Source organism: Taeniopygia guttata, chromosome 3, assembly GCF_048771995.1.
Source record: "Taeniopygia guttata chromosome 3, bTaeGut7.mat, whole genome shotgun sequence".
Taxonomy (NCBI): Eukaryota; Metazoa; Chordata; class Aves; order Passeriformes; family Estrildidae; genus Taeniopygia; species Taeniopygia guttata.
Genome location: NC_133027.1, coordinates 110,639,844 through 110,660,357, shown reverse-complemented (window position 1 = coordinate 110,660,357; position 20,514 = coordinate 110,639,844). Strand labels below are relative to the sequence as shown.

The 20,514-nt window shown below is 38.4% G+C and overlaps 2 protein-coding genes across 5 annotated transcripts in view; one reads left to right on the top strand and one right to left on the bottom strand.

Moving 5' to 3' along the window:
• Positions 1 to 1,793: 1,793 nt before the first annotated feature.
• Positions 1,794 to 8,829, bottom strand: NDUFAF5 (NADH:ubiquinone oxidoreductase complex assembly factor 5). 3 transcript variants are annotated; one of them, XM_002197472.7, is made up of 11 exons: positions 8,550 to 8,828; positions 8,019 to 8,059; positions 7,759 to 7,822; positions 7,049 to 7,096; positions 6,844 to 6,947; positions 6,363 to 6,402; positions 4,460 to 4,657; positions 3,798 to 3,858; positions 2,489 to 2,572; positions 2,048 to 2,130; positions 1,794 to 1,934 (listed from the first exon to the last, which is right to left on the bottom strand). In XM_002197472.7, exons 1-11 carry the CDS (start codon positions 8,769 to 8,771, stop codon positions 1,848 to 1,850), a joined length of 1,032 nt encoding a protein of 343 aa, XP_002197508.5. In that variant the 5' UTR covers positions 8,772 to 8,828; the 3' UTR covers positions 1,794 to 1,847. The 3 variants fall into 3 exon arrangements, with proteins under 3 accessions (XP_002197508.5, XP_072783725.1, XP_072783724.1); XM_072927624.1 differs by lacking the exon at positions 7,759 to 7,822 and having other exon boundaries at positions 8,550 to 8,618; XM_072927623.1 differs by lacking the exons at positions 1,794 to 1,934; positions 2,048 to 2,130; positions 2,489 to 2,572 and adding an exon at positions 2,624 to 3,084 and having other exon boundaries at positions 8,550 to 8,829.
• ESF1 (ESF1 nucleolar pre-rRNA processing protein homolog) overlaps positions 8,742 to 20,514 on the top strand; it is a 29,361-nt gene continuing 17,588 nt past the window's right edge. The window contains exons 1-8 of one of the 2 annotated variants that reach the window (XM_012572203.5): positions 8,742 to 8,889; positions 10,447 to 11,143; positions 11,851 to 12,185; positions 13,045 to 13,158; positions 13,846 to 13,946; positions 15,044 to 15,196; positions 16,602 to 16,716; positions 17,671 to 17,809. In XM_012572203.5, coding sequence (XP_012427657.4) covers positions 10,447 to 11,143; positions 11,851 to 12,185; positions 13,045 to 13,158; positions 13,846 to 13,946; positions 15,044 to 15,196; positions 16,602 to 16,716; positions 17,671 to 17,809 — 1,654 coding nt within the window. In that variant the 5' untranslated portion in view covers positions 8,742 to 8,889. The other variant, XM_072927622.1, reaches the window with a different exon arrangement.

The following is a 20,514-nucleotide window of genomic DNA, read 5'->3' as shown; positions in this document are numbered from 1 at the left end:
ACACAGACAGGGAAATTAACACCTTACCTGCCTGTTACATGTTTCCTAATTCTAACCCACACTGCTCCAATGCCATTTTTACTACTCCTCACTTCTATTACTCCCCAGCCCTTTTTCAAATTAATAGAGTATCTACATCTTTTTTCCCCCACGGGCTAGGAGGAAAGCTACATATCTTTTCTCCCTGTTCAGAAGATGTTTCCCCACTACCAAAACACTTTACTATTTATGTATGCCATCTATGAAATATGAAATCAAAGAACTGGAAAGCCTTCCTTTTCACCACAACTTGAATACTTGAAGGGGGCACAGCAGGAGCACTTCTCCAATTAACATTTACCCAGCACATTCCACCTCCTCATTCACTTAACACGTCTGAGTCACAACCACCAGCTCAAGTGATTGGAAATTACCCTACTAATCCAATGATTTATAAAGTTTGACATATAACTTCATGGAAACCTACATCTGGGAAATCAGAGATTCCTCCAGAAACAAGGGAATTTTATTTAAGCCAGAGAAGACCTGTAGAATAATGCAGTATTTTGTACCAAGTCCACTGATGGGAGTATTAAAAAACCAGAAGCTTTCAGAGAAACAAGCTCTTGTTTTAGTCTTTAGAGAGTTTTAAAGGTTGTCAGACCATTTAGAGTCTCTGCCCTTTTTTCCAGCAGAATTACTGTTCTTTTCTAGGAAAACAATAAATCAACTAATTTCTCTCAAATAATTATGGGTTAGGCTTGTAAGCAAAAACAGGACAGAATAGCCTTACCCTCCTTCTCATGATTTCTACGTTCTCTGCCCATTTCTTATTCAAAGTCACAGCCTGGTCAATAAAATAACCCCCCAAATCATGACATTACAGATGGAAAGACTTTTGCCTACCTGGCCTGTTGGGTTTGTGTTATGCACAAGTTCTGTCAAACTCCACCTGGTGGTTAATCTTAAAAAAGCCTAGGAAATAAACTTTAAAAGGCTTTAGCTCCATCAGGATTGATATACCACTTAAGATACGAGGATAAAAATTATGGAACTGAATATTTGGTTGTATAGACTTCATCCTTTCTGTTTCTTCCCAACTCTATGAGTGCTACAATCAAACAAAATCTCTGGGCAGGTATTTTTTCTAAACCTCTCATATTAATGGGTCATAGTTGCAATTAATATAAATTTCTGGCAATGCTGTTATAGACAAGAAAAATCATAGCTCCATGGCACAGCTAAGGAGAAAATTACTCTTCTTGCTCTTTAGCCTCTGACATAGAAAAGTGGAAAGTAATGTGTAAGAGTAATTTTCAACTAACATTTAGATAAAGTATCAATTATTCAAATCTCTTACAATAACCTTTTACCCATAGTTCCCAACTCATAAAAACCATAATAATTCAAATCTTTGTATTTGCTGATAGTTTCTCTTATAGGCTGTCTCATAAATTCACCTGCTACCATTCTTTACTGTTATAATACACTATTATTTACTATGATCTACTAGCTTTGAAAAATTATTTAAAAATGCATTCAAGATATGTAAACCATACCTGGAGCACTCTGAGATACTGAAATCTGAAGGAGGCATTATTTTTGAGAATAGTAAATTTAATAAAAAGTTGAAAGTTGAATTGCTCTCTCAAAGACTTGAGAGAGCAAACTGCTCAAATATTTATCTAGAAAGAAAAAATTAACACCCACCATTTCACACAGATAATGCTGTGGCACAGTACAAAACCTCAACAGTGCGTACTTTATTATCATTTCAGGATGTCATCACTAAATAAGCACAAGTGAAGACTGTCTGCAATTAAAACTTTAATAGAAGTTTCAAGACAATTATTATTTCTGAAGAACAACTATTTTTTTCCTGTTTTAAGAAGTCCTTCTATTTTTGCCAGATCTCCAAATGAAACTGTTGCAGAACCTCGCTGGGCTGGTTTTGCCTAAGGAAGAAAAAAAAAACAAACCGTATAGAGATAATTTTAAATAAAGAAGTTTTGTGAAAAGCTTTTAAAACATCAGTACCTTCAAAGAGAAAATAACAGCTTCACATTACCTGTGACTCATGGTATTTCCAGCCAATCATGTAGTAGATCTGAAAGGTGGCTGGTACAGAGCCATTGCTGTTTCCATACATTTCTGTTGGGGCAGGAAGGGAGAGAGAGAAGGTACAGGCTGTCAGCTCTAGGAAACACTCAGTTCTCAGAACATCAGAGCTGAGTGTGACATATTCATCAGAATGACTCCAGCTGAAAGATTTGGGACAATAAAAATATCTCAGACTGCTGCATCAATATAGTTCAAATCCTAGCATTATAACTGAGGTCAAAAATAGCTTATGATAATGGCATTTTGTTCGGGAGTATTTGGGGTTTTTGGTTTTGCTTTGGATTTGTTTAGGTTTCGGAGTTTTTTTTACACAAAAGTCATAAAAAAAGACATAGAAAAAATATTCTCCAAGTCATTTTAGATGAACTCATCACTCTCTAATACTGACCTTGGTATATTGCAGCAGCTGCCAGCATTGTCTCCCTGTGCAGCAGAGGTTTTCTATTCCAAGAGCAATTACTCTCCCCCATACCTAAAAATATGTTTTAGCTTTAAGAAAAAGAATTGCACATGCCATGAGTTAAGTGTCATGCACTAAGGACAGATTCTTACAAAACCAAAGTACAGAATCCTCTGTTATTCAATGCAAGAGAGAACATACCACAGATCATTAGGTGAGTTTCTTATGCATAAGAATCCAAAACTTTTAATTCCTATGCTTTGCAATTTACAGTTTGCACTGCTAGGAATAATTTCAAATTATTACGTCTTCAGTCTGAGACTTCAGACATTTAGGCTTTTAAGTGTAACTGATTTTAAGAATGAGTACAAAGGGCTTATTCAGACACATGACAGTATTCGTTTAACAGATAATCATTAAAATTACTAATCCAAGAGATTTAAAATACAAAAGAAAGTAACCACAATTCTAATCTTTCTAATCACTTACTGCATCTGAATGTTTCTGCTCAGAATAAAAGCTGCCTTTCCATTAAGGAATTACTCCATACAGCAGTCGATCCAGATAAGAAATGCCCTGAGTTGCTGTCAGTAACAACAGACTGCATGTGAATGACTGCTTTACAATCCATGACAAATGCAATCAGAGTATTAACAAAATCGTTACTCAATTGTTTGCTGTTCCTCAGCAACTTCCAAATTAAGGATTTATTTACTCTCATTCCAAAGCAGTTTGATGATTGCCTTGGTAATTAGCAAGGCTCACAGGAAGTTAGTGTGTGGGATATGGACTGCTGTCTCCCTTTAAGGGCTTTTCTGCACCTTACAGTGAACAGGCTCATGCAGAACAGGAACCCCAGGGAAGCAGACCATTCACAGCAGACCATGAAGTAGTTTGTCTTGTGCTTCCCAACACAAATCTCCTGACAGGTATAATCTCCTGACTTACTAGAAAGCTGGAAAAACCTAATGCTTCCCCTGTTGCAATAAGATTTATATTTTTTAAGAAAGTAATTCTTTGTGATGAATATGGTGAAACACTTGCTCAGGTTGCTAAGAGAGGTAGTGGATGACCCACACCTGGAAACATCCAAGACCAGGTCGGACGGAGCTCTGAGCAACATGATCTAGTTCAAGATGTCTTTGCTTACTGCAGAGAGTTGGACTAGATGGCCTTTAAAGGCTCTTTCCAACCCACACTAGTCTATGATTTAGAGTTAAGAAACACAAAGTAAAACAGTTCTAAAACTGTCCACTGATACAGAAAACATTTATGGTCCCACAAAGAATATACTTGCCTTGTAAGTCTTCCATAACCTCAAATAACCCTGGGTAGTTCACTTGGATTTCATCAGTATCCTAGAAGAATTGAGAAGTTCAATTTTAGAGAATACCAAACTAAACCAATCACATTCTTTCAACCTTGCTGTACTACCAAACTATTCCCTGCCTGTGGCAGGAGGGTTGGAACTAGATTTCTGAAGTCCCTTCCAACCCAAACCATTCTACAATTCTATTCTTCTGCCTCTTCTGCTCAACTCATGTATTTGATTTATTTTAACATTTTAAGATGTACTATTTTAACATTTCTAAGAAGTTTTGCTTAGTAGCCCAAATGCAATGAAATTTTAATTTAAATATCATTATCTTCTTGGTTTTAGAAGAAAGAGCAAGTGTCTATAATTTTTTCATGCAGGCCTAACATTCTTTGACATTTCTCCAAGAAAACCATCCAAATTCTACTGGGCCATGAGCCAAAGATACACTTCAGTTGGTTCCATTATCACCACAAAACCAAAACCAGTGGCAATCCAGGCTATTTCTGCAGCCTGTTCAGCAAAGTGCACCACATGCAGAAGGAAGCAGTATGTTATTACTACATTAACAAAGCCATTTCCATATTCCAGCAGCTCTGGCGTTCTGGATTGTTCTCCCTGCTGGCTCTCTTACTTATAATTACCACAGTGAGGGTGTTAAAGCCAGCCCTGGACAGCAGATGTCCCAGATCAGCGACAGCGGTGAAGGGTGAGACGTGAGGAGAGAAGCCCCCTTCCCTCTCCAGCTCGGCCAGCTGCAGGGAGCAGCGCAGCTCGTACAGAGTGTCCCCCCCGAACATGGCTCCGATGAACACTCCGTTGGGCTTCAGCACCTGGTGGATCTGCAACACACAAACACACAAACACGGCTTTGCTGCGTGGAGCCTACCTAACTAAGTGGTTTTTAACACTTTTTATCTTAAAGAACTCAGAAGTAATCATTTTAAAAGCTGTGACAGACTTTTAATATTGACTGTATTCTGCAGGGCAAGCTGTGATGCAGCTTCTGGTCACACTGCAAATACTCTTGTTGAAGAGAGACTATTTTCTGTTCTTAAGAGTAAATCCTCAGAAATTACACTTCCATTCAGGAAACATGGAACAAACTGTAGAAATTGAGGGTAAAACTATTTTCAGCACAATACTCCCAAAATAATATTCTAAATTAATTTACTTCTAAAAGGAGGATAGATTAAGGCAAGTATGCTATTTACTTTTACTTTCTGAGAGCTGCAAAAGCACTTTTTAATGTCTTGATTTAAGACAAGTTAAGACTTTAGTTTCCAGTACTGATCTCTGCACTTCTGAGACAATAGAGTAATGCCATTCTTATTATGTCTACAATTACTTATTATTAACTTGCCCAAACAGCAATATCATAATTCAAACACCAAGGCTGACAAGCTGCTTTCTGGTCTTCTAAGTTCTAGCCCTCTTCCTAGGGAGAAGGCAAATAAATTAACGCTTTCTCATTGCTCTAAGAGCTGGAAATTATCTCTGGTTTAGACATCCAGAAGAGTCTGATTATACAGCCAGGCTAACATGACAGCAAGCATTTCCAATGCCTTTGAAAAAAAATGTTTTCCATAGTTTTTTAATGAAGTATTAATCAAGCTGCCTTTTCTGTGTTAGTAAAAAAGCCTTTAATTGACAGGTAAGACAATTAGGCAGTTAAAGGCAGTTTCCATCACTTAAAGACAACACAGGAAATCATGAAAGCTGGCAAAGAAGCCCAGTTCCCTCACCACTGTGAGACAGTGTCAGTTATATTTACTGTAGGAGAAAATATTTGGCCCTCCATAGAATACTTAAATTCTGGTGAAAATCCTGTATTTCTTTCAAACTTCTTTTCATAGGTACTGAATGCATTTCAATTTATTTTTATTATTTCAGTGACAGTAGGGTAGTCCTAGTCCTACCAACAGGTGATAAAACAGCACTGCAATGACTGATCAATTTGAAATTAATGAAAAACCAGCAAACTGGTTAATATGTTCCTTGTTCCTGCACCATGTTTTTAGATTTGACTAAAGTTTACACGTGCAGGAAAGAGCTGAAGTAATCCAAAATAACCAAAACTGTTAGTGAAAAAAAATATTTTTCTGTCCTCAACAAGTATTTGCTTTATTCTAATATCAAAAAGCCTTGGTCAAAGCTGTATTTCAAAATAAACAGCTGAGAGATAAAAATAACTCAAGCTCTATAAAGCAGCTCTTGAGAAGTGTAGTATTTTACTACAAATAGTAAGAGCTAACAATAAAGATCAATAGCACTGTCTCAGGTGACATTAGCTACCATGATCTCAGCTGTGGAGAATCCAAATATTGTACAAGTGCGTTGTTGTTATTTTTTCCAAATTGGTCTGAGTGAGCAAATTAGTAGCAATATAAGCTAATGCTCCTCAAACTGTGAAAAGTGTTGCAAAAAATACTTGTGTGCAACATGAGTTTTGTGCCTCTTATTTAAAGAAGACCTGGAAATAGAGAGTGCTCTCAATGCAAGTAATGGCAAGTACTAACTTAAGAGTATTAAAAAACAATTTCTTACCTCTTTGAAAGCTTTGGGAAGGTCATTCACCCAATGTAAACTGAAATAACAGAAGTGTACATTTTATAATTTCAGATTAAATCAAATGCTAACTACCTAGTTAGCTAAGTAAGTTTCAGGAGCCAAAGCCACAAACTGATTTCTGAAGATGAAACAGCTGCTTGAAACTGATACCAAACAAGAACAGAAGTTTATCCACAAAGTGCTTTTTTTTGGGGAGAAAACACAAATCTTGGAGACTAGTATGTCAAAATGCAGGAAAGAGAGAAGTTCCAAGTGTTTTGAAGGAAATTAAACAAAAACAGGAAGAATCACCAGGACAGCAGTTTTTACTAATACATGATCATATTAACTATGCAAGTACTTTTCTTATTGCTTTTTAATGGGACTAGTAATATTTGTTGGATTTATTTTCTTAAAGCTACTCTGAAAAGAACATTATTAACAACTTAAACAAAACAAATAAATTATGACTACATACCTTAAGCTGCTGACAACAAGATCAAATGTATCTTCTTTAAAAGGAAGGAATTCCTCATCAGCTACAACCCTGACCGTCGGGATTTCAGATTCTACAGCATTTTTCTAATGTTGGGTTGGAAGAAAAACAGCTCATCAAAACCTCACTTCTGTTGCTTTCCTGTATTACAGAATTGAAGCACTTTAGCATTCAAAAAGCTACTTACCAGAGCATTCTCTGCGATATCAACTTGAACAAGTTTTTCAACTGTTTCCTGAAATAAAATTTTAAAAGTCTATTAAATATGTGAATTATTTTGTAAATGGACATGAGTAATTTTTTGGCACTTACACCCATAATAAATTAGAAAGAATCTTTTCCACTCTTGATAGAAGCTTTATATAAAGCACAAAGCACTTTTCCCCACACAATGTGGCACCTGCTCCCAGGGAGAACAGCTGAGACAGAAGTGGTAACAGAAAACACATTCTGTAATTTTAGGCATAAGTTTAGTTAAACATAAACCATGGATTAACAGCCAAGGAAGCACCTTTACTCACAGAATGGTTCATGAATGGTAAACTGTTAATGGCTTCAAAGCCTCCATAATGACACTTCTCTTTAACAACTAACTGTAGCCAATATATTCACCAAAAAAACGGGCATATTTCTACCAAAACTAAAAGTTAACTGTATTATAATAGCTAACTTCCCTTGCACATTTGTCCAGTTTTCAGTGGCAATAAATGAAGAACAGCCTGCACAACACGCAGCTTTGAGCTATAACTACTGGTATAGGCATATGGGGCGGGGGAAATTTACCTCATCAAGACTCAGATGATTGTCTTAAGACAATCTGTAACAGAGCCCTGTTTGAAAAGGATGTACAACTTATGACCTTCCTTTAAACACTTCTAAGTATGACGAGAACAGTACCTTGGTTAAGTGCTGAGCTATGTAACCTCTTCCAGAGCCAACATCCAAAGCGAGAGGAAACGTTCTATAGGATAAGATCAGCAATACAGAACATAACCAAGTCTTACGATATTTTTAATTTTAGAGCCGCTAATCTCTAAGGGCCTTATTGAACTCAGCCCACCGAACATCCTTTTGTGGTACCTCGGGGAAAGGCACTCCGCATCCAGAGATACCCCCGGGCTCCCACCCCTGGGGATGCGGGACAAGGCGGGGCTCACCTGGTGATGTCAAACACCCGGTCCGCGATCCTGCCGCCGACCTGCGGGGAATCACAGGATCAGTGAGGCTGGAAAAGACCTCTGGGATCATTAACTACAACCTATTAGCAAACAGCACCTTGTCAGCTAAACCGTGCTTAACTAAACTGAGTGCCACGTCCAGTCTTTCATTAAACACCTCCAGGGACGGTGACTCCACCACCTCCCTGGGCAGCCCATTCCTATGTCTGATTACTCTTTTCTGCGAAGAAATTCCTAATGCCCAACCTAAACTTCCCCTGGCAAAGCTTGAGACGATGTCATCTTATACTGTCGCTGGCTGTCTAAGAAAAGAGGTTCGACCTCCACCTGCCTACAACCTCCATATCCAGGGAGCTACATAGAGTGATAAGGCGACTCCTAAGCCTTCTTTCCTCCAGGCTGAACAGCCCCGCTGCCCTCCCCTGGACCCGCTCCAGCTCCTCAGCACCGCCCAGAGCCGCGGGGCCCAGGACTGGCCACAGCACTCGGGGGACGCCGCCGGCCCCGCACCTCCTCCCTCAGGTAATCGCACTTGGCGGGCTCGGCCTGCAGCGCCGCCCAGTTCTTCTGCTTCCGCTTCAGCCGCCGGTCGAACGGGTTCAGCGCGCCCGGCGATGCTCCGGCAGGAGGAGGAGGAGGCGAAGCGGCGGCAGCCCTGGCCGGCAGCGCCCAGAAGGAGCGGCACCACCGCGCCCTCAGCGCGCAGAACGAGCGGCGCCATCGCGGCACCATCGGCTCGGCCCCGCGCCCCTCCGCGCCTGCGCCGTGCGGGCGGGGAGCCGTGTCCCGCCGCGGCCGCCGTAGCGCCGCCGGAAGCGGCGCCGTGAGGGAGCGGCGGGCGCCGGGCACGGTCGGTGGGAGCGGAGCGGCCTCGGGGGTTTCGGGACGGAGCGGGTGTGGGGGCTGAAGCCGTCTTGGTGCACCTGGTGCTGCTGGTGGGCTGTAGTTGGGTTAATCTCCTTGAAGGTCCCATGCGTGGGTCTGGTGAGGAGTCATGGAGGGATGTGTCTGCAAGCCAGGTGTATCCGTAATCAGAGAATGGCCTGGGTTGAAAGAGGCCTTAAACACAGGCTAGGGGCACGTTCCGCCAGACCAGTTTGCTCAGAGCCCCATCCAAGCTGGCCTTGAACGCTTCCAGGGATGAAGCATCCACAGCTTCTCCGGGCAAACTGTACCAGTGCCTCACCACCCTCTTCCTTAGATAGGAAGAATTTTTTCTTCCTATCTAATCTAAACCTATCTTCTAATAGGTTGAAGCCATTTCCCTTTGTGCTGTTACTCCAGACCCTTGTAAATAGTCTTTCTCCATCTTTCTTGTAGGCTCCCTTCAGATGGAAGGCCACAGTTAGGTCTCCTGAAGCCTTCTCCAGGTTGAACTATTTCAATTCTCTCAGTCTTTTCTCATAGGAGAGGAACTCCTCTTTTCTTGGTGGTCTCTGGACTTGCTCCAGTAGCTCCATGTTCCTCCTGTGCTGGGATCCCAGATCTGGACAGAGCACTTAAGGTGGGCTCCCACCAGAGCAGAGGGGCAGAATTCCCTTCCTCACCTGCTGTCCATGGAGCTTTGGATGCAGCCCAGGGCACAGGGGAGTTTTGGGCTGCCAGTGCAGCTGACAAAGCAAAGATTTGTGGCTGAGACTGTGGTAGGTGCAGGATTGTTTGTGACTTGTTTAAATCTGCTGCTGCATCAAAGCCAACGGGCTTCTAGGTTCCATCAACCAGCAGGGATAAAGAACTCATTATGCCACATGGTGCCTGTCAGGTCACATCTGTGCTCAGTTTTGGTCTCTGTCCTACAAAAAAGATGTGGACAGGCTGGAGAGGGCCCAGAAAAGGGCCACAAGGATGGCCAAAGGACTGGCAAGTTGCCATGTGAGGAAAGGCAGAGAGGATTGGATTTGTTCCACATTGGGGAAAGAAGGTTCAGGGGACACCTTATCCTCAGGTTCCAGTGTTTAAAAAGTGGCTACAGAGAAGTTAGAGACTGTGTTTTTACAAGAAGTCACAAGCAAAAGACAAGGGATTATAGGTACAAGTTATTCCTGGAGAGATTCCACTTAGATACAAAAGGAAGACTTTCCTCAATGAGAGTATTCCACCACTGAAAGAATCTCCTCAGGGAAGTGGTGAATTCCCACTTATAAGATTTGGCTGTCAGAGTGCTGGGCCATCTTGTATATTCAATGCTTTTGCCAAGAAATGTTGGTCCAGGGAATCTTTGAGATCCCTTCCAAGCAGGTGGCCTGTGATGCTATGAAATTGCCATATATGATTTTTGAAATAATTTTTTCGGTACAGGTTAGAAGCCTAACTTTGTTTAGTCCTTGTTTTCTTTTAATTACATATCTAAATCTATGTTAATTGTTTTTTTTTAATCAGAAATATTTGGGTTTTTTCCATATTGTAGATGTCCAAGTCTTCAATGGCATCGAAAATGTCAGCCCAGGAGGAAATACTGAGCGATGGCCGGTTCAGCTGCGTTGCGAGGGACCCCAGGTTTTGGGAGATGCCTGAAAAGGAACGTAAAGTCAAGATTGACAAGCGGTTCCGAGCCATGTTCCATGACAAGAAGTTCAAGCTGAAGTACACAGTGGATAAAAGAGGTCGCCCTGTTAACTACACCACTACAGAGAACCTCAGGAAGTTTTATGCCTTGTCAGAATCTGACTCTGATCTTTCGGAAAGTGATAGCAAAGAACTCACAGCAAAGAAAAAAAAGAAAAAGAAAGCTAAAGGTAAAGGAGAAGGAGATTCTGCAAAAGCTCTTGCTGGTGGCATCCCAAAGGAGGAGAGCAAAAAAGCCCAGCAAGGGGTGGACCAAACATGTGAAGCGGTGACTAAACTAAACGACCTTAAAAAAGAAGGACAAAAAAGTAAATCTAAGTTCAGCTTGAAAGAGGACTCACAGAAACCTGCAGTGGAAGTTGATCACTCTCAGAGAATCACGGGCCTTTTACCCAAAGGGAAAAACAAACAAGGAGGAGTGTCAGGGGGAAGATCCATTTCCATTCAAATCAAGGAAAAGTCTTCAAGAGGAAGTGCTACTAAGTCAGTCAAAGCTCCCAGGGGGGACCACTCCCTAGGAGGGAAAATAAAAGAATCAGGTTAGTTATTCAAATAACAAGGAGAATTTAGCTGTGTTCATTTGGATGTTGATGCTTTTGTTTTATTCTCCAAGATTAGTTATAAAATAGCTAACTGACTCAAATTCAGTGCTACTGAAGGATTGGAGTTGGTCAGCTCTGTATAGAATCAGTTCTGATTCTTCAGTAAGATTGTGAATATCCCTGTTCTTTTAATTCTTGGTGCTGAAATTGTCGGTTAATTAGGAAAGTGAAATTTAAAACAGCATATGCACTGCTGTATTTATTAAACTGAACTTCAGATATATGAACTGATATCATGAAGGCACATCACAACTTGTGGACTGAAATTGTAAGCATGGCAGCATTGAGCCATTAATATTAGGGAGGATTAGAAAGAACAGGGAACTTGAAGAAAAACTTGTGCATGTGTATAGCCTCCATTATTAAATAGATTTCTACTTCTTCATTCTGTAATATAAATAAAATAACTGAATATTTAATTACATTTGGGATTGATAGTACAATTTTGAGCCTAAAGAGTAATTAAATTAGATTAGACCAGACAAACAAAAGAGGAAATGCTGATGTTTTCTGTTCCTTGCTCCTGCACCGTATCAGGAGTCTTGTAAATAGGTATGAAAAAGCCCTGAAGTTTCCGTTTTTGTAAAGAGTCATGTGTAATTCTAACATAAAAATGTATCTAATGTTTATCTTTCTGTGTTCAGACATCTGTGACCAAAGTGTAAAATGTAAAAGCCAGTTAGAGGAAGAAGCCTCTTCAAGTGAAGATGCAGAATTGGAAGAAGAGGAATCAGAAGATGGTGGAGAAACAAGCAAGGAAGAGGAGTCAGAAGATGATGGGGAAATGGGTGAAGATGACAGTGATTCAGAAGATGATGAAGAAAGTGATCTAGATGAAGGGCCAGATCTAGCCAGAGGCATAGGGAACATTGACACAAGCTCAGAGGATGATGAGGATTTAAACGAGCTGTTTCCAAAGGAGCCAGAGATTGAGCACTCGTGGCGAGAGCTAGATAAAGATGCCCCACGTGGAGATGAGGTAACAGTACTTTGCATGTGAAAAGCTGCTGCATGACAAACTCAGAAATGTTATGAGTTCATTGTAGACCATCATCTATGGAACAGTTTGTGGAAGTATTTTTCATAAAGGTTTTTCAGCTTTTGTGACAGAATGGAAGTGGTAATGAAATTGTCTGACAATGAGAGACTTGCAGTTTTCACTGGTATCTCCTCTTCCCCTAAGCACACTTACCTATACCTATGAGTAAGCTGTCTACAGATGAAAGAATAAACAAAATCGAGCCTCTCAGTAATTCCGGAATTTAAATAGTACTGCTTTTGTTCATTACTGATTTTTTTCACTTTTCAAAAATTTAGTTATTTAACTCACACTTTAAGAAATTAAGGCATCATGAGACAGTGAAATAGGACTTTACAGCTTGCACAATCAGTGTGTAAAGAAATCACAGTACTCTAGTGCTGTCACAATAGTGGTAGTGGTTGCTCCTGAGACTAACAATGTTTGATGATAACAAAATCCTAAGCAATTATATTGTCACTGCAGTTCTAAATCTGTGACTGGTGCAGTCCATTCTGTGGTGCTTCACAATTTATGTGCTCTGGTAATCGATGCTTCTCATCTTTGCTACTTTAAGGTTAAAAGGTCACGATGATGCTTCTCATCTTTGCTACTTTAAGTGGTAAAAAGTCACAATGATGCTTCTCATCTTTGCTACTTTAAGTGATAAAAAGTCACAAGGAAAATGCTACTTTTATTTTTTTCAGCAAAGTTTATTTCTGACTTTGATTTTTACCACCGAGTTCTGCTAGTGTATTGTGAATTGTGTATTCCCCACAACAGTTAACAATTAAATCTATGAATTTTTATGTTCTTTCAGATTACAAGTAGATTGGCTGTTTGTAATATGGATTGGGATAGGTTGAAGGCTAAGGATTTATTGGCTCTATTTAATTGTTTCACACCCAAAGGAGGAACAGTGTTTTCTGTTAAGGTAAGAACTGGTTTCTAAAAGGAGTACTGACTTTCATTGTTAAAAAAATAGACTAGAAAATAAGAAGCAAGACAGTACTGTGGAGAGCCAAAAGAAATATTAATGTGTTTAAAGAAAAACTCTGTTGCATTTTAACTTGCTCTAACAGGCATGTATTTGGCAGAGTTAAAGGCCAAAGCCATTAACTTCTTTTGTTTATGAGGTTGGCCCTCAGTGCAGGTTTTCTCTAGTAGGAGGAGACTACATTTCCTTGATTAGTTTAATATTCAGTGGTCTGTATGGCAGATAATCCAACCTTAGACTGAAGACCCAGCCTTAGACCTTACTAATAAATTGGTTGTATTCTGACCAGTTTAGTTATATTTTTCCATTATTAGTGTCTACCTCAGCTCTCTGAGAAATTTTAATCAGATACATCTTTCTGAAAAGGGCCACAATGTACACAATGAACAAAGTCAAGGTTCCTGTTGTTCTTCATCTGCCTCAAAAGTCCTAGCAAGCAGTTTGATTATTCTACTGTCTTTTCCATACGTTAACATTAGGAAGCTATTAAAGTTTATGGAATTGATCCCTTTACTGATCCTAAATAAAAACTGTGAAGTGTAAAACCCTAGAGAGATTTTTTTTTTTCCTTAGTGTACATTACACCACAGTTAAAAACTTAGTTTTGTGTTGTTGTATTTGTAGATTTATCCTTCAGAGTTTGGAAAAGAGAGATTGAAAGAGGAAGAACAAAAAGGACCTGTGGAACTGTTTGATCTTCCAGAGAATACCACAGAGGATGATGGGTATAATTTTCATTTTGTCTTCAAATGATAGATATAATATGTTTAATTCTTAGTAGAAATCCCAATCAACTCCTGTTCCGGGAGTTCATATGTGGAAGTGTCCTGTGGGCACCTTCATTTTCTAGTTTTGTTCAAAGGTTGTTTTACAACAGGCACTGGTTCATTATCAGAGCATTTAATAAATGCATGATGATGAAACTTGAGAAGATTTGCTTTTTGATGTGAGTTCAGAATTTTATGACGTAGCTCATTGGAATAATCAATGGAACAAATGCGTAGTTAGCTTAAAAACCAGCATTTCTCCTCTACAAATTGCCATTTGTGCAGTAAGCTCCCTTTAGTGCTCACTGTCAGAATTCTTACCTGTGAATCAGAAGGGACCTGAGTCCAAGAATCCCCAGACTGAGATTTCTTAAGTGTCACCAGCAACAGCCCTGGTCTCCTAGGCTGAGTTCCTCAGTTCTACCATTGTCCTGGCTTCTTCAGGCATGTCTTTTTTGCCTTTTTTTAGCTTTCGTTCAAGGTTTTGCTTTGATATTTTTCCAGAATTTCCAGATGTTTGGCAGCCTGACTGTGGCCATATTTGTATAATGCATCCTGCTGGACTGGCCTGTATTTAGAAAATCTAGATGCTTCTAAAATAAGGGCAGATCCCTTTGAAGATATTCTCTGGTGCGTCAGGAGATTGTCAGAGCATGTTCTGTGGTCACCTGCATTGTGTTCACCAAGGTGCATCCTGAAGTGTTGGATTTACTGCTCAGTGGCCTTGAGAGCATCAGGAATCCAACACACAGAAATCCAGGTATCCCAGAGGTACCTCAGTGATACCTGTGCCCTTCTGATTCACTGAACCTCATCCCTGTGACCTTGCAGTGGAGTCATGTACAAATTCTACACTTAATACAACTGTCTGAAATAGTCTTTTTACTTGAAGAAAACTCAATTCTGATGGAACTTTGTGCTGTTTAACATTTAATCTTCAAGATGAGGAGAGTGGTTGATTGGTGCATGTTTTTAATGAGTTGAATTAAAAGATATTGTGAATAAAAAGCTGTTAAAGCCACCTCACCTGACTGGTCTTTTCTCCACTTTTGCAGGATTTATAGGGAAAAACTGCGGGAGTACCAGTTTAAGCGACTGAAATACTTCTATGCAGTTGTAGAATGTGATTCTCCTGAAACAGCCAATAAAATTTATGAGGAATGTGATGGACTGGAATTTGAAAGTAGCTGTTCTTTCGTAGACCTGAGGTAACTCCACTGGTGATATTTTGGCATGTTGGGCCAGGGAGGGTGAATTAAAGGCACTTTATAATAATTCGGAATAAACTATATTACTTTATTCTGTAACCAAAACTAGTTATGAAGGTAAATTTGGCATCCAGTGAGTTGTTAGGTTTCCCTTTGATTTCTCTTATTTTTAACCATTTTTATTGTAATATGGGAAATTCAAGAGGATCTCTGCATACAGAGTCTATTTTCAGAGAAGCCAGGATAAAAAGTTCCGATTACATCTTCAAGCTTTGGTACAATTAAATAAGGTGATAGGATTCAGAAAATGTAGTTTTTTTCTTTTTCTCTTCCCAAGGATCCAGAAGTGGATATTTTTTGTGATTCCTTACCACAGGGCAAGATTATTGCTGCTGTTGTCACAAAGCTGCAATAGATATGTTAGTCCTTGTGAATGATTGGTAAAGAAAGGATTTTAAATTATGGTTTCGTTTATTGTTAGTTTTTCCTTTTGTTGCAAAAGATGCCTTTTGTTCTAAGTAGAAAAGTTACTAAATCACAAAAAGTTGTGACAAAAGCCCTGTTTGTCTGCTGGATCCTCTATTATGGATACCCTTGGAAGTCAGTGAAAGTTAAGGGTTTTTTGCTTTGAATCATATTCTAGAGAAACTCAATTTGCTTTGAACTATTTCGGAGAAGACATCTATGCTAAGGTAACATGTAACTTTTCATCATTTTGAACACTGATAATGTTTTACAACAAACACAGTTGTTTGAAAATCTCCAATGATTTTCCTAATCTTCTGCTTTATTAAATTTTAATGTTGAATACTATTTATCAGATTACATTTGCAAAGATTTTAAAAAATCACAAGTAATTTCTCAAGTAGTATATCAAAGTTTTTGGGTTTTTTTTTAAACTAGTTCTTCAGTTGTTACTTTTAAAATTTTTTTTCCTTACTAATTATAATTTTCAAGATGTGCCAAACATTCCTAAAAGGTTTGGAATTTCTTATTCATCTGTTTCCAAATCCTATTTTATTCACTTTTTTCTTTTTAATGTTTAATATTGAACTTTCTGAAAAGATTGTTCTTAAAACAAAGAAAACCACCAAAAAAACCACCTGTGACCCTATTTATACCAGAATGAAATTTGGTAATATTGAAATAATGAAAATTGAAATGCTTCCCAAAGGGCATGTTGTTATAACTGAAAACTTGTGGAACAGATCTGCAGAAGCCAGGCAATAAATCTTACATGTGTGGAGTACTTGTCCATATATTTTGTTCTCTGTTCAGACTTACCCCCTTTTTATTTTAGCTAATTCTTTCATGCTGATGTACCATACTCAGGAAAGCTTAGGCTGTTTATACTATGAAATTTCCCGGTGTATTTGAAGAATAACATGTTTTATTTGCCTTTAAGATTTATTCCAGATAATGTTACATTTGATGATAAGCCAAAAGATGTAGCCTCAGAAGTGAACATAGCTGCTTATAAACCAAAGTACTTCACATCTGCTGCTATGGGAACATCAAAGGTATCTTTACAGTGTTTTTGTAATGCATTTCTTATTTGTTTAGTTTTGCTGTCAGCTTATGAATGATATATGTACAAGGGAAAAGATTCCTGATTATCTCCACCATTTCAAAATAAAGACATCAAACATATTAAAAGATTTAAGCATGCTATGGATCTACAAATTGCAACTCTGGTATGGTTTTTAAAAGAGATTGTGCTTCTCTTTTACAAATTAAATACTGAATTTTGACCTCATTATATCTTTGTGACAAGTTGCACATAAAATTACTTTGTAATTTACAGCTAAATCCTTTAATTTGCCTAAAATGGATGTTAGTGTATAAATCAATAAGAGCTTTTTTGGTAGTAATGCCAAGCTTCAACAGTTGCTTCTTCTCCTTGTAGCAATTAATTCCTACTCTGTCCTGCTGAGAGCCAAAATTTCCATCTGGCCATGAAGTGAACCAGATTGGAGAAGTGATTAGTTGAGAAATAAGAACTTTTTGTTAGATTGTTTTTCGGTCAGATCTGTTTCACGTTCTGGTTGTGGGTGCAGTTGCGCAAACATTTTCATTGTCTCCACTGCAGTCCGTGTGTGATTCCAGCAGGGAATTGCTGCTGGAAGAGGAAAAGAGAGGAGTTAGTGGCTGCTTCAACTCCAGTATCTGTTGCTACAAAGGAAATTTGGCTTACAGAGGTTTTGTGTTGTGGGACCTGCTGTTACAGAACCATTTCAGTGTATGAGATTTCTTCAGTTCTTCTTTTAGCTCAAACTCCTTAAAAGTATAGAATAAATTTCAAAATGTTATAATTAAAACCAGGTAACTAAATGGTTATTATAGTGAGTTATTGTAGAGATCATTCCTAACAGATAATTGAATGGAAAGTATAAAATAATCTTCCCTAAAAAGACAGTGTTACAGTCTTTAGTTTTAGTGTTCCAGCTTCTACAAATGGCATTCTTTCTTTCAAGGTAGATATCACATGGGATGAGACAGATCATGAACGAGTAACATCACTCAGCAGAACTTTTAACAAAGAGGAGCTTCTTGACATGGATTTTCAAGCTTATTTGGCTTCATCAAGTGAAGAAGATGAGGAACAGCAGCAAGGTACTTTGGAAACAAATACTGTACACAAAGTGATTAGCTGAAGGGTTCTGAATACAAATTATTTACATATTTAAATGTCATATCCATAGAAAATGCTTTGAACATCATCTTTTACAAGGACAATATTATATTTGTTGCATAATGATTGTACCCCTGAGCAGAATCTTTAAATAGTCCAGACTTGGAAGGGCCTTAAAGACCATCTAGCTCCAATTCCCTGCTATTGGCAGGGACACCTTCCACTGGACTACAGTAGCTGCTTTCTGAATAGGAGCTAGCACCTCTGAGTGAAAAATAATTTTCCTGCATTTGTTTCTCCTCCTACTCCTTTTTTTTTTCTTTCTTCAGGGTATCTTGGCATCTCTTTGTCAAGTTTGGCAATATCCGCTTTTAATCTGTTCATTTCTGAGATAAATTATAGGCCCATAGAACTTGAAGTGTTTCCTTTTCAGAGGAAAAGTCCTAGTTTGAAATGCAAGGTGGATAATGGCTAAATGAACAGGAACATATTTCACATGCTTTTTGATTCGCATACTTCTTAAGAATATAGGGAGAATTTAATCTAACTTTGTAAGGTACGTGAGTTTTCTCATATGGTGCAGCAGTGTTTAAATTCCTGATTTAAATTGTTTGTTTTCATTCAAAAATTCATCCTGCTCTTAATATATACAGCCTAGATTACAAGGCAAATAAAATTTCATTAAGCCTTTGTATTAGGTCTTTCAAACAGATGTTAAAATTTATTTATACCACATTAAAGCAGGTTGCTGCAATCAGAGATGAGCTTGGAGCATGCAAAAAAACGTTACAGATTCTTCTGGTTTTAGAGTTGGGAAATCTTTTGGCAGAAAACTCATTTTGGCATTATCTTGGCAACAATAATGTCCACTTATGTCTTATTTTACATAAAAACTGCACTGTAATGCACTTTATTTTCTCTAGCAATACTTAGTGAAATCTATAACGGGGACCAGGGGATGCAGAGTAAAGGACTTAGATATTCTCTCAGGTACAAGGCTACCAAGGTGCTAAAGATAAGCATCTGTGATAGGGTAGTGATGAAAGCAAATATTCAGGTGAACAACACTTCAGGAATTTTAAAGAGTAAAATTCCATTGCTGGGAAGGAAAAAAAAATGACCTTAAATAATCTTACCACACTAATAAATTTTAAATCTGAAATTTTCTAGATTCAAATGATGTTTTGAAAAGTAAATTGCTAATAGAGGAATTATGTTGTCATGTCTTTAATATGTTCCTGACATTTTACCCATTCAGTTATGTGATACAAAACAGGATTCCATCTGTCAGGGTTCCATTCAACAGAATTATGTGGTGCTATGCACAAATGAGAAAAATCAATGTCAGCTGCCTGAATGGAAATGTAGGAGTCTGATAAGGAGGAAAAAGTGTCCTGGACTTCTATTCATATTTTTCAAACTTATTAAAATGTTTTATTTTTAAAAGGGTTTTTGTTGGCTTGTTCTAACATGTTTTTTCATGGAATTTTTCAGCTTAAAATATGTGCATCATGTGAATGTTAGTATTACTGTTAAACAACAGTTCTGTAACATCAAGGATTTCAGTGACCTGGAATGTTGTGGTTCATAGCAAAAAATTTCTCCTTTATGTTGCTTCTGAATTTTCTGTTACTTGGGTACATTTATCCCAGTTAGGAAGTGTTTGTGGCATTCATCAAATCCAGCCCATAATTGCTATTTTGACAATGTGGACCAGTGACTTAGTGTATGACATTTTGAATATGCTTCAAATAAAGCATTATGGGGTTTATGTCTAAGCTTTTAATCTGTTTTGTTTTTTTTTTTTTTTTTTTTTGTAATCTTTACAAGAGCAACATATTTTCTGCTGTTCTTCATTGCACAGCACACAAATAGTGAAACAGAATCTATGACAAATACTTTTTAGGACTTTTTTAATTAGCTGGTCTTTATAGAATCATGGAATCACTGAATATCCTGAGTTGGAAGGGACCCATGAGGATCATTGGGTCCAAGTTGTGACTCCACAAAGGAAAACCTAGAAGTTAAACCTAAAAGTTGTCCAAACACTGAACACCACCAGGCTTGTAGGAGCTTCATGTAGATCCCTGCTCTCCTCAGTAGGAATCTGAGCAGGAAATCCAGTCTCCTGTGGTATGACTTCCAGTATAAGGCTCCACAAAGCCAGTAGGTCTTTTGTTTTGTACTGCCCTCCTGATGCCAGAGATGCACAAGTGCAGTGAAAGGAAATGTAGTGGTCAGGAGGGAGGAATTTTTGTTTAAATAATAATTAAGGTTAGATAGAATCAGACTAGTTATTAAATCTTTTTACAACTCTGAAATCTATTTGTTGCAATAACTCCTGACTGCATATATAAATTTAAATGCATGTATAGCATTTTATTAAATAAGGTACAGAATTTTTCTCTTAAAAATGAGCAGTATCCACATGTGTTTATATTTGCTAAAGCTATTACAGAAGGCTAAGAAATGAAGGGTGACAGAAGTAGAACATGTGGTTATTTATTATTGTCTGTGGAAAGAAGAAGCAAGAGGGTTTAGCAGTTTATGAGTTGGCCAGGCTTGGGAGGAATTTCATGGGAATTTCAGAATGCAAATACCACAACCTGATTATTTTCTTTCTGTGAAGCATCAGAAACTTGATTCAGCTGATGCGGATGTTGGATACTTTTCCAAAGCATGTTTG

Coding starts and splice junctions, on each gene's coding strand:
- NDUFAF5 (XM_002197472.7), bottom strand. CDS start 8,771: ATGGTGCCGCGATGGCGCCGCTCGTTCTGCGCGCTGAGGGCGCGGTGG. Junction 4,658..6,362: donor TTCCCAAAGCTTTCAAAGAG/GTAAGAAATTGT, acceptor TGTGTGTTGCAG/ATCCACCAGGTGCTGAAGCC. Junction 3,859..4,459: donor GCTTTAACACCCTCACTGTG/GTAATTATAAGT, acceptor CAATTCTTCTAG/GATACTGATGAAATCCAAGT.